At 42.8% G+C, this 12859-nt stretch overlaps 1 protein-coding gene across 2 annotated transcripts in view; it reads right to left on the reverse strand.

Moving 5' to 3' along the window:
* The window catches only part of EEA1 (early endosome antigen 1), a 68254-nt gene extending 58084 nt beyond the window's left edge, over positions 1-10170 (reverse strand). For both annotated transcript variants that reach the window (XM_064702052.1, XM_064702051.1), the window contains exons 1-2: positions 10052-10170; positions 2158-2250 (exon numbers count right to left, since the gene is read on the reverse strand). In XM_064702052.1, coding sequence (XP_064558122.1) covers positions 2158-2250; positions 10052-10075 — 117 coding nt within the window. In that variant the 5' untranslated portion in view covers positions 10076-10170. The remainder of the gene's footprint in view (positions 1-2157; positions 2251-10051) is intronic.
* Between the last annotated feature and the right edge of the window lie 2689 nt (positions 10171-12859).

Genomic DNA, 12859 nt, shown 5'->3' on the forward strand with positions numbered 1-12859 from the left:
ACCTCATCAAAAGGTTTCCCATAAGGGTGCTCAGATGTTTCAGACAAAGAGGGAGGAGTGGTGCAGTGAGACTGCAGAAATGCCTCTATAAATTAATAAGTAAGTTTGCAACAGCAGCAGCAGAGGCTGAGGCAAACCTGTCTAGTTAACACAGTTACATTATACTAAGGAAAGCACCATCTCACTGGCAGACTCACTGCAAGCATGGAATATTTAGCAGCCCTGTACTGTTGACAGCTGCACTGGGACCTAGGCTGGAAAGGTAAGAGAAACTCAAATGTTTCCTCCCTGGGCAGATTGCACAGTGAATAAAAGACTTCATTATATGTCTGCCTGGGACCTGAAGTGCCAATATGGTCACAGAGAGAACATGAGCAAATTTTTACCTCTTCTTGAGCAGTTTGAGCAGTGTGAATTCAGACTTTCCCACTCCTTCTGTTTCATACTACAATTCTCAAAAACCAGGATTTATTTCAACCAGGCTTGAGGAGAAAGGAAACATACAAATCTGCACAGATTTCATAATTATTCTCCATTTGAATCTTGCAGCAATACAAATTTAAAAATCTAGCCAAGAAACTGAAGTGAAAACAAGTTAATGGACTTCTGACTGCAGTATAATGTGGAATATCATGATAAAACAAACAGCAAACATTCTGCAGAGACCAACTATAGTGCTCCTGAAGAGAAGCTCCAGGAGAGACAACACCTCAGGAATGTGAGGGAAAAGGAAGGCTAACAGATTCGAGTAGCGTTACATGTGAATTTAAAAACCCATCACCAGGTTCAGAGATCAGTTTCAAACAGACTACGAAATTCAATGCTAAGGATAATACCCAACGCAAGTAATGATGGAATTTACTTTTTTTTATGTAACAAATGCATGTCAAGAGTGACAAGGCAGCCTTTGGTCTGACCCAGTTTCAACTCAGTAGAAAGAACAGCCAATGGGGCAATAGTGCAGGCACATCATCACACTGAAAGCTCATCCCATGCCAAGAAAACGCCGCTCCGTTAGTACTGAGGTGCCCTATGGCACCCACAAGCTGTACAGTCAGCGATGCTGCACTCATATTAACAGAACTGTATCATTTTAACCAAACTTTAGAAAGGAGAAATCATCCCAATGCATGTTTTTATGCCTTCATCAACTACAAAAGTAGTAAGATTTTTAGTTTTCAATTTAAGAATATTTATTTGCTTCAGGGATTGTTAAATATGCACACAAAACAGACTAGGACTCAAAAATGTGTGCCATGTAGAACATGCAGCAAAATATTATGGAATGTCTGATTACATTGACTGCAATAAGGCATTAAGAAAGTAGAAATAAGCAGATGCACAGGTAGGATTTTAAACAGCACAGTGAAAGTTTCTCTTATATTGTATCAGACACTGGAGTATTTGAATCATCACACATTTTACTCAGTGTAATAAAGGGCACTTTGCTCCATTTAATGTTGCAATAGGGGTAATTAACCCTGCACTGTGTATGTATGTTAAGTTCAAAACATTTCCAAGGTAGGTAATCAGGCTACATTAGTACAAATGAGCTTCAACAGCCAGTGAAGTCAGTTTGCATTTTTCAGAGTTAATGTCAGACAACACTGTAAATACAAAGACATTAAAATATGGGATTGCAACAAGAATAACAACTTATTCTGCTGATTAAGTATGGCATGCAGCACATGAAACACTGATAGGATTTATACTCCAAATACATTTATCTACCAAATAAAATTCAATATATTTGATACTTCACATGAAGGAAGAGGTTTCCAGTATACATTATAGCTTAGCAGAAGCAAGGTGAAACTGAAGTACAAGCGTGATAAAATGTCAATCCTTGTTTTTTTCAGCTCTCATTAAAGATTTATTAACAAGGAGTCTTAAGCTTACATCTCATTGCTTTTAATTTTAATAATTCATCTCTAGAATTACAGGAAGAATTGCTTGTGATTACTTGGATAGATAAGCCTAATTAATAGTTACATATAAACATGGCCCAGTCTTCTTTTTTTATTTAAATAACAAACAATTTTTAGAATATGACATTTGCAACCTGATATTTAAGAAGGGCATCAAAAGTTACTCCAACAGCTCCATGGCAGCAGCATCCAAGATTTAAGACACCAGCCCCAGGAAAGTGCACAATACCTCTGAGGAGCCATCGTTGTTCACATCCACGGCATTTCCAGGTGCGGCAGATGAATCCGAATCCGAGCTCTGAGACCCACCTCTACCTGGTGTCTGAAACAGATGGGCAAGACAAAAGTGAGAGTCTACATTTTAATACTTAATAAATATTTAATAAAGCACAGTACATATCCTATGCAAAGGCCCCTCTTCTACTTGCTGGAATCCAGAGGTGTTTTTCCCTCCACAAGAAGTGAACAGGTTGACAAGCAATTATGTAACTTTCAGCACAACACTTCAAAAAAAGCTTCTATCCAATACTGTCCATTCACAAAAATCCAAGCAGATACCAGAAGCAAAGGCCAGGATTTTAAACCACTTCCTCTCATGAATGCTCACAACAAAACAAAAACTTTGGCTAAATTCTGCCCTTGTATTACTCCTGGTGATGTTAAATTAGGTCACTATATCCTACAGGAAAACAGTAGAAATTACCATCTAGAAACTTTCATTAGTAGTAAATTAGTATTATCCTACTTTCTTGATAACTTGTCTACATTATGGACAAGCCCTTTAATATATGAAAGACGGAAAACTGAAGTTTGAGAACCCTGTTGATTTAACAAGCACACAAGCAGGTACACTGTCTTGATTGGAAAAAATAAAAGTAATAATCAAGCCTGTAGTAAATTTAAAACATGCTAATCAGTAAGACAACCTATAAAGACATATTCTATGAATAGGCTAAAAATCAAAACTACAGTATTGATTTGAAATTACAGACTTAGATAAAATAAGTGAATAAACTTTAAATACTACATGATTCAAAATCTGAGTAGATGGATTGTATCTTACAATCCTTATTTAAGTATAGCTTTGATTTAAATTTGTTTTAATTTCTCTTACTCATCTCCAGAATGTCACTGCTTAACTGATGCAGAAGAGTAAGCATTCTCAAAGGAAACATCATTAAAAAATTATCTCAATATGTATATGCAATCCTAGTTTCAACAAAGGACAAAAAGTTCATTATCTAGCTCCAGTTTGACAATCTCAAATGGGATAAAGTAATGCTACGGCTGTATTTTGGCCCATCTGGAAATACTTGTAATGCTATAAAGGATTTTATATTTTAATATAAGAGGATACAGAATTTAAATATATAGATTGAAACCTACAGAGAGAGGGACAGAATTTTAGAATTTTCTTGATCTTGGTGCCTCCAAAATCTTATCCGGAAAAGAATTCTCTTCTCTTGCTCAAATAGTTCCTTTTTTTTGATGACAAATCAGTTATATAACCTATTATAAGAAATCTGAACACATTATTCACATTCTTTGAATATTAAGTATATTTTCCTTCTTTGTTTTAAAAAGATGTTTTATTTTCAACTTTCACAGATAACAAAGATAACAAAGCCTTTTACTTTTAATCAAATCTAAAAAATATGTCATAAACAGGTCAAGTTTACTGATTAAGGACTTAATTCCCAGTGATATACACTTCAGTTTAGAAAAGGCTCTAAAGACTGGCCAAAGGGAAGCAAGGAGTGAAGCACTAAGCTATGGGGCTTGGTGACAGTAAGAGAAGACAACCATCTCTCCTTATTCCAGCCTTCTCTGAAGTTATCAGTTACGTGATCAACATACTCTGGTTTTCCTACTCCATGGCTTTTTCACTCTAGCTGTATTGTATTTCTAAAGAAAGTATGAACACCACTTTCTTCTAGCACAGTATACAAAAGGAATAGGCAAGGCAATGCAAGCTCTTCAAGGTAATAATAGGAGAGGCAAAAAAGGGGGTAAACAGACATACCATCCACATACAAAATATGTCAAAGTGAAGGCACTGGCACTTCCTCCCAGGGTTACTGGTACAGACACTAAGCAAGGTGCATCCCAGCATGGACCATGAGGAGGTGCACACTCCTCAGGCTTCAAGGTGACATCAAACTGAGAGGACCAACTGATACACTCAAGGGCAGGGCTGCCACTCAGAGGGACCTAGAAATGCCAGAAGAAACAGCCCAAGGGGAACCCTATGCAATTCAACAGGGACAAATGCAGAGTCCTGTGCCAGGGAAGGAGAACTCCTGGCAGTAACACAGGTCTCTCTGCTGAAAAGGACTGAGGCCTTGTGTCAGCCAGCACGCCAAACAGGAGCCTGCAGTGTGCCCTGTCTGCAGAGACGGCTGCCAGGAGCCTGGACTGTGCTAACAAGGAGTGCAGCCAGCTGATCAAAGGAAGTGATCACTCCCCACTGGCCAGCAGCCAGTGCAGCACATCAGATACTGCTCTCCCAGTCCAGGGTGAACAGTGATAAACCAGCATGAGTTTAGCAAAAGGCCGCCAACACATCTGGGTATGAAGCATCTGACCCATGTGAGAAGCTGAGGGAACAGGGCTGGCTCAGCCTGGAGGCAGAGACAGCTTTGGGAGTGCCAAACAGCAGTCACATCACTCATGGAGAGGCCATCAAACAGAGGAAGCCAAGCTGGTCTAAATTTGGGAAGACCACAGTGGGAAGTCCAGACACAAAAACTGTAATGAGAGATTCCTACTGGATGTAAAGAACAGGTTTTCCAGTATGAGATAGGCCTGAGCAACTCGCTCTTGACCTCCAAGCTGATCCTGCTAACTGCTCAGACCAGGGAGCTCCTGAGCTCCCTTCCTGCCCCAACTGTTCAGTAGCGCTAAGAAGTGCTGCCCACAGAAACACACACCCTGCAGGAAAGCTTTGAAATACAAGGTAAGGAACTCCATGAATGAACATGTGGGTTGTGTTCCATTGACAGTCAGAAGAATAATATCTAAAACAAATGGTAAGTTGAAGCCAGGTCTCCCAGGAAGACAGGTAAGTTAGAATACTGCATCTAATGTTTCAGTGGCACTAAGACATGGTCCAACTGTGTCTTTAGACAGGCAGCATCTACCTCCACTTTTGCAATATCTGAACAAACACTTTCAGCATACCTAATGAATCATTTTGTCCCAAAACCAAGAATCTTCTGTAACAATTAACAAAAAATTTTCTTCACCTCATATCATAACTCCTTATCCAACACTACTGCACATTTTTAATTGCCCATCCCATTTCACCCCAGAGTTTACTCCATTTTGCAATGAGATTTGCATATTAAGTTTTGCTAGTTCCAGCACTACAAATTTGAGATTATTACAACCTCCAAGTTGCAAGCTCTTCTGTTATCACTCCACTTTACACTGTTATTACTCCATGGTTGCTCAAAGTACTTGCTTTATGAAACACTTCGGACATGCTATAATCACATTAATAAGCACTGGATGGCATGTCTCATTGCATGCATTGTATGACAGAAGTTATTACACAGTACCTGGTAAAATCCTTTAACCTTTCAAAAATCAATGTGTGCTCTTGAAAAGAGAAAGCATAATTCCAGGCTAGACTTAGAAAGCTTAGTACAAATGGTGACATTTACTGGTGAGTGCAATTCATAGGAAAGAAGAGTGAGAAGGAAAGAGGTCATTAAGTAACTTTCAAGTTATAGTTCATAGCATCCATTTGCAAAATGGATACAAAAAATTAAATAAAAAAATTGGAAGAATGTTAAGGAAGCCAAGATCAAAAACAAAATTAATTTATCTTTCAAGGTTGTAATGTAATTTAAATATCCTTCACCTACCAAATAAAGAATGGGACATTGCAAGGGTGTTTTTTGAATTGATCATTGCATCATCAAATGGGTTCACACACACAGTCATGCTATGCTCATATACTACTGTGGTATCACATTCCATTAAACAAAAAAGAATCATAACACATTGAACAATTTGGACTTTATGATCTATGAAAGGACTCAGAATGAGGTTCTTTGTTTTCAGATGGGCTATACAGGGGAGCAAATAAATTACTTACTAATCCCAGAGAAAAAGAAAATTTCCACCCAGGCTTCTGTGTATGTATAGTTATAAAAGCAGCATTTGACATCTTAAGGCATACCCAGAGTTGAAAGACTAATAAAGTTAGTCTTTGATCCAGCATACTTCTCTCCTAGCTGTCAATTATATCTGTTTACTCTGCAGAGAAGCCTGTGTTTCTACTGCTAGCCCTAGAGCTGTAGAAGTAATATGCTAAACTTCATCATGCTGTTCTCTATGTTTTCTCAAAACTGCAAGCTAATATAAAGAAACATCATTAACAACAAAAATTATGACAATGATTACAGCTTGTTTTCTGAAAAGGAATAGAAAATTATATAATGAGTGAGTTGAGTTAATGCTTTAATATGAGGGAGTATAAATATGGACCACTACTGTGTCATTTTTGCATAGTCTTTTATCTGTCTATAGCTACATTCCTTTCAGTCAGAAGACTCTTTTCAGCAATTTTAAATTCAGAATAAATTAAAACCTTTGAAAAAATATGTAAAGCCTTGAGAAAATGTGAAAAAATACAGATTTAACAGTTTTTCCAGCACAGATTTAAATATGACTACTAAGGGTACTACTACAACCATAAAAAGGTCCTGAAGCAACAAACAAGGCACAAAAATGAGAAGGTAAGACGGCCAAAGCCCTTGTTGCCAAAGAACTCTAGGTAATCAGAACGGTGTATCTTGCCATACAGAACAGTATCACCATTTACTTCTAAAACAGTGTGACACTACTTTATGACTCTCTAAAATGAAATTACTCCGGACTTCAGAGGGCATAAAACTTTTCTTTCTCATCATGCCATCAGTTTCACACAAGCACACTTTGTGCCCAGGGAGAGGCACACATGCTCCCTTTGAGGAGAGGGCAGAGGCACAGCTGCAGATCAGCATCTATCCAAGTAAATATGCTATCTAGTGAGCCCTGCATTTATAAATGTGAAAATTATAAGTCAGGCATGAGATGCAATGATTTCAGACAAGTAAATACCTCTGTGCCTGAGCCTGGAGTAAGAGAAACGGTGACTGTACTACCTGAGCTACAGAAATGCCTGCAAAGCCCTGTTCTCCCCCAGACACCAAGATCTCAAGACCCAGAACTCGAGCATTAGTTAGAAACAGAAAGCAATAGAAGAGCAGAGAGCACCCAACAGAGCAGAGCAGCCAACGGTTGTAGACTGTTAAAGACAAATAATGGAGACAAAAACTAATGCAAAAGTAGTCACACTGCTCCAATAGATGAGTCGCCCACTAAAAAATCATGAGCAATGGGAAGAAGGCTCAGAAGGAGGTCAAAGTAATCAGTTTTCTACCAGCTGAAAATAAATGCCTCCTCCTTGCCAATACAAGAAATGAGCTCTGCTTTAACAGGCCAGAGGCAACTGCCACTGTCCCACAGTAGATTAACAGAGAGATGACACAATGCCCACAGAGGGCACAATAAAGAAAAGACTACTACTCAAATTATTTGAGCAGGAAAGGTGCATCTCAGACATTCCATGCAGATGCCTTTGGGAAAAACTACCTTTTTCTAGATCAGTATGATGAACAATGCATGAAACCAGGAAGTGACAACAACATACCAAAGGGGGTGTTATGGTGCAAACATACAACACAGGTGGATCTCTGAGATGCCATGTTGAAAACACACATAAAATTAGAAACTTGTAAAAAAAAATTTAGAAGCTTGTAAGGAAGATGTAAAATGAGAAGCTAGTTGAAGACAGCATGGAGATGCTAACCTCAAAAGCCAAATAAGTAATGTTTAGTATATAATACTTTCTACTTTGAAAATATGTCATTCAAAGTCACAGTGAAGATGCTTTTAAAAACAGAAATTACAACTGGGGATGAAACAGAAAGGTGATCAAGGTAGAGAAGTAGTATAAAAAATAAACATTTGAGGTTTAGAAACTTCAGGAATCAGAAACTATAAACCATATCTTTGTTGTCTTCCTCCTTTGCAGCTTGTCAGCCAGCTGAGTTACAACGAAAAGGAATGTAATAAAGAATTCCATTTTTCAAAATACATGCTTTTGTAACTCAAGATGACCAGCTCTCTGGCTAGAAAGAGTAACATGACCTATAAGCATATAACAAACCAAACAGATACACAAGAAACTATGTTTCAGTGACAGAAAGGCATGGGGTTTTTGCCAGCTATACAAATGCTGGACAATCAAATGGTCAAGTTCCTTGCCCTTCAAATTACTGCACAAGACACATGAAAGATATTAATAATTATGTTCTTTATTAAAATATCTGACATATACCTAAGGTTCATTTTTAATATCAAAGTACAGCAGAAGTACTTTTCACAGTTTGCCAACCAGAGTGCAAGTCAAAATGGTACGTACGTACGAGGTTGTGCATGCAATCACAATTTTTACAAAGTGCCTAAAGCCCCTTTTAGTATGAGGTAAATTTTTAAAAACCTAGTTATTTTCGGCAATTAAAGGTTAGCACCTTCAAAAATCTTGGCATTTCTCTGTTTAGTTTTTAGGCAGGAAGAAGTCTGTTTCACCTTTCTTGACAATAATCTCATAATTTTCAGGAGCAACTGGAGAACTATTTGTTCAGTCTTTTAGGAAAAGATGTCTGTTTCTCACACAGGAACTTTTGCATTGACTTTAGATGTTTATAAGATGTGTTTAGCAGAATTCCTACTTAGGGGCAAATATCCTTTGGCACTCTATGAAGCTTTTTCCTCTTTTACAGAAGCCTTCCTTGATGGCCTGGTGTTTCTCAGAATCAATAAACACCCAGTTAACTGCTGCCAATATGTAATTAGGTCCGTTCTAAGTTTCCCTGCTTGTTAGCAGGGCTTCCCATTAAGCTTCAGGAAGGAAGTTCTTCCTTGTAAACACGAAGCTCCAAATAGACCAAGATCTTCACCTGCTCAGGGTCTACGACTGAAAAATAACCTGAGATGTGTTTTACACTGAAAAAGTTAGTGGCATGCTTACTTTATTTCCCCTAACTCTCATTCTTGTAACAAGGCTTCTTTGTAAGGCAGATGAGGAGAGCAAGCCAGCGTTTCCAATGAAACACTCTTTCGCAGAGGTGTTACACAGACAGCACGCTTTGGAAGCAACAGCGGATACAACGGGGAGAGCAGCTGGTTTTCGCTCTAGCCGTGAGCGCCGCCTGCGTGTCACGGACCCGGTTCCCTGCCGGTGCGGGATGTGGAGCGCTGCCTGTCCCCCGCCGCCGTGACTCACCCCTTTTGGGCGCATTCCCCGCCGAGCCCGCGGCCGCACGGAGCCGGCACCGCGCCGGCACCTGCCCCGCAACAGCGCCTCCCGGCAGCTCCCCCCGAGCCGCAGGCCAACTGCAAGGGGACCAGCACCGGCGCGGGGACCTGGGCAAGCCAGAAGGGTTTCAAAAACGAGTGCCACAACTTGGCTTCGCAAGCCCGGCAGAGCTGCCGGAAAAGCAGGTTCCTAAAACACGGGAGAGGGCCGGACGGCGTTAAGAGTCTGCTGCCTGCCAGCCCCCGAGGAAATCACCGCAGGTCCCGGCGGCGGCTCTCCCCAGGCCGGGCTTCCCTTTATCCTGCCCTATGAGCGGGCGGCCGCAGCCGCGGCGACGGGCGCAGGCGGCGGGCGGAGACGCCGCCGCGCTACGGAAAGGAGCCACGCCGGCCAGGGCCGCCCCTCGCCCCTCCGACAGGCCGGGCCGCGGGAACCGCCCGCCGCCAGCACCTCCGCCCAGCCCGGGGCGCGACGCCGCCCCCAGCCGGGACGGCGGGCCCGGCCCGTCCTGTCCCGTCGGGGCTCGGGCCGTCCCCCAGCGAGAGGACGGGGGCGGACAAACTCACGGTCTCCGGGGCCGCGACGGCCCTAACCCGCACCCTGCGCCGCAGAACGGGCCGGACAGGGCCGGCGGCTCCGGCTCTGTCGCGGGGAGCGTAGCTCCGAGCCCGGCCGGCACCAGGAAGCGACACAGGCGCGGCACCGGCACGGCACACCGCCCTCGCCGCTGGGGCGGGCCTCGCTGCCTTACCCGCTGCAGAATCCGCCTGAGCATGGTGGCAGAGCGCGGATGCCGCCGGGCAGCCGCGGCCAGGCCGAAGGGAAGCCGCGGGGCCCCGCAGGAGCCCGGTGCGGCCCGCTCGCCCCGTGACAGCCGCCGCGGCCGGGGAGGCGGGGCAGCCGCCGCGCTCCGCCCCGGGGAGGGGCGGGTCCCGCGGGGAAGGGACAGCCGCCGCCCGGCCCCGAGGAGCGGGGGAGGCAAAGCGGGATAGAGGTGCGGGATGTGCCGGGGGCTGCTCCCGGGACGGGATGGGGTCTGCGCCCTGATCGCTCCGCGGGGCTCGGGCCCCGCTCCTTCCCCCCGTACCGGGCCCAGCGCCGCAGCTCTCGGTCTGTCCCTGCGCTGTGCCCGGCGTCTCCGCTGCCCTGTCCTGGCTGCTGAGGGCAGGGCGGGGCTGCGGTGTCTCTGCCCCCTGCCCTCGGTCATTCTCCCCTCGGGGGCCGCCTCAGGCTCCCGACAGCTGCGGGCCCCTTGCTGCTGGCATCAATCTGGCATCGGCCGAGAGAAGGACAAGGGCTGTAGTTTGAGCTTGTGGCTGAGGGCTCACTGGAGGAGGCAGAGCGCAAATGCAGCCCTGTGTTACTTTATCACTCGTGCGGCACGGAAAGTACTGACAAATGAGCGTTCAGGGAGGATTGTTGGAGTGAACTTGTTTGGATAATTAACCTCAAATTTAATTCTGATGAAGCATCTCCTTACTTCAAGCACTCAGATGAAAAGACGACCTTGTGGTATGACCGATTAGGTGTTTTTTAAATATTAGAAAAGAACATTTTACTCACACAAACACACACCTACCTTAAAAAAAATGAAAGAAAAAAGAGTACAAAAAAGCATCAGGTTGAAAGGAGTTAGAAGGAAGTATCTTTACAAAACAAACTGTGAGCTTGATGGTAGGGGGACAATAAATTCCGTACACATTCCATTAATTGACACAGACTGTTACTCACTTAAGACTGCTAAATCTCTAGTTTCGGAGAAAAAAAAAACAGAGACACAAGGAAAAAGAAAAACAGGAGGGGGGTATACATTAGAAGGGAGCCTTAGGTATTCAGCGTCTTATAGGGAGTCTGTACCTCTCAAGTACCTCAGCCAATGGGGAAAGACAGAGAGAAAATGCAGCCAGGAAATTAGGACAAAAAGGAGGAGCTGTGTTCCCTAAAATTTTTGAGAGACACCATAGGTAATGCCCCATGACCTCTCCCTTTTATTTGAATAAAGTTACAGGACTCCTTTGTCTCCTTTTTGCACATAAACCTCTGGTGTTTATGGATTAATTTTCCTGACAAGTTTAACTAAGAAAGAATCAGTATCTGTATGTGCTGAGACAAAACCCCACATCAGACATGACAGGAGAGTTACTGGAATACCTGTACCCTCTAGAATATGTAATTCAACAAGTTACAATTCTCCTTTCTGTCCAAAAGCTGCTATTTTCACATGTTGGATGCCAGGCAAAGGGTCATGAGTAAATAATAAACTTGGTCAATGACTAATTGTGCCGACCAGAACAAATATCACAGCAGAGCACCAGTTGTGCTGTAAAGATCAAAAGCATTTTTCCACCCAGAGGCTGACATTTCTAAGTACTCTAAAATCCTCGCACATGGCGTGAGTTGTGAGCACATGACGAGAAGAATTTGGCTGCCACAGCTGTAGATTTCAAGCATGGCAGTGTTATGTGACTGCACTCAGTTTGCTCCAGCTACAGGTTCCAGTGTGTTTCATATTCATGTCATTGGATCCACAGCTGAGGCACATTAAGAGCACACACACACTTGGTAATGGCTTCAGCTGAGTGGTGAGTTTGGTCACACCCATGACATCATTTTTATGTGTCCATAGTACAAAATGATTTTGAAATTTGGCAGGTAGGGTCTTTGGAGTTTTGTACTTGGGATTAATAATGGGAATAAGATTGGTTTTGTACAGCTGTACAGATCTTTAAATATTTAGGCAGACCATAGATACTTACTCTGAATCTAAACAGAAATGACTGCAAGTTTTATAGATATTTCAACAAGAGTGACAGCCTACACAACAAACTGCCAGACTGCTTGATTTGCCAGGCCTGAGTAACTTGACCAACCCATCTTTGTAGAATGTATTTTACTCTCCTAGGTTAGCAATTCCCAGGAGCTCAGAGGAAGATGATAGTGATTTGAGGACACTAGTTAACAGTCTTATATCAGAGGAGGCTTTTCTTAGCAAGACTTGAAAGGAAATACATGATCCTTTCCTTGTCTGGATGCTAGAACACATGCACCTGTCTCCCTGTCCAAATATCACTCCCTCAGTAACTTGTTAATCTGTGGGCCAATTTCAAATACAACAGAGTCAGATAAGGCTCAAAGATATGAAGTTCCTACAAATTTAAATAGTTAGCCAGGGAGAAGAGAGACCCTATTGAATCCTGGCCACAAGGAAGGACTGCAGTGTGGCTTCTTTTACATACCAGAGAATGCACATAAAAACTCATCCTTGGGGCAGGGATCTAGGGGGAAAAAATTAAATCTGTCTCACTTATATGGAAGTCCTTGGTTTTAACTATTGTGTGTATGGTATCTATGAATTCATATCATGCGCTCTCCTAAAATTCAATAGAATCTTTGGCTGTTGGTAAATAGGCTGTGTCCTCAGGCATGGGAGCTGTAAACTTTCATTTTGTCCAAGCTCTGTTAAGGGTTTGGTGACAAGAGGGTTAGAAGGTGCCTTCCTAAAAAGTCAATTGTTGGTAGGAAGTCTCAGAACACAACCACAGCAAAGATTTTCCAAAAC

The sequence above is a fragment of the Zonotrichia leucophrys genome, chromosome 1A, assembly GCF_028769735.1.
Source record: "Zonotrichia leucophrys gambelii isolate GWCS_2022_RI chromosome 1A, RI_Zleu_2.0, whole genome shotgun sequence".
In the NCBI taxonomy this organism is placed as follows: domain Eukaryota; kingdom Metazoa; phylum Chordata; class Aves; order Passeriformes; family Passerellidae; genus Zonotrichia; species Zonotrichia leucophrys.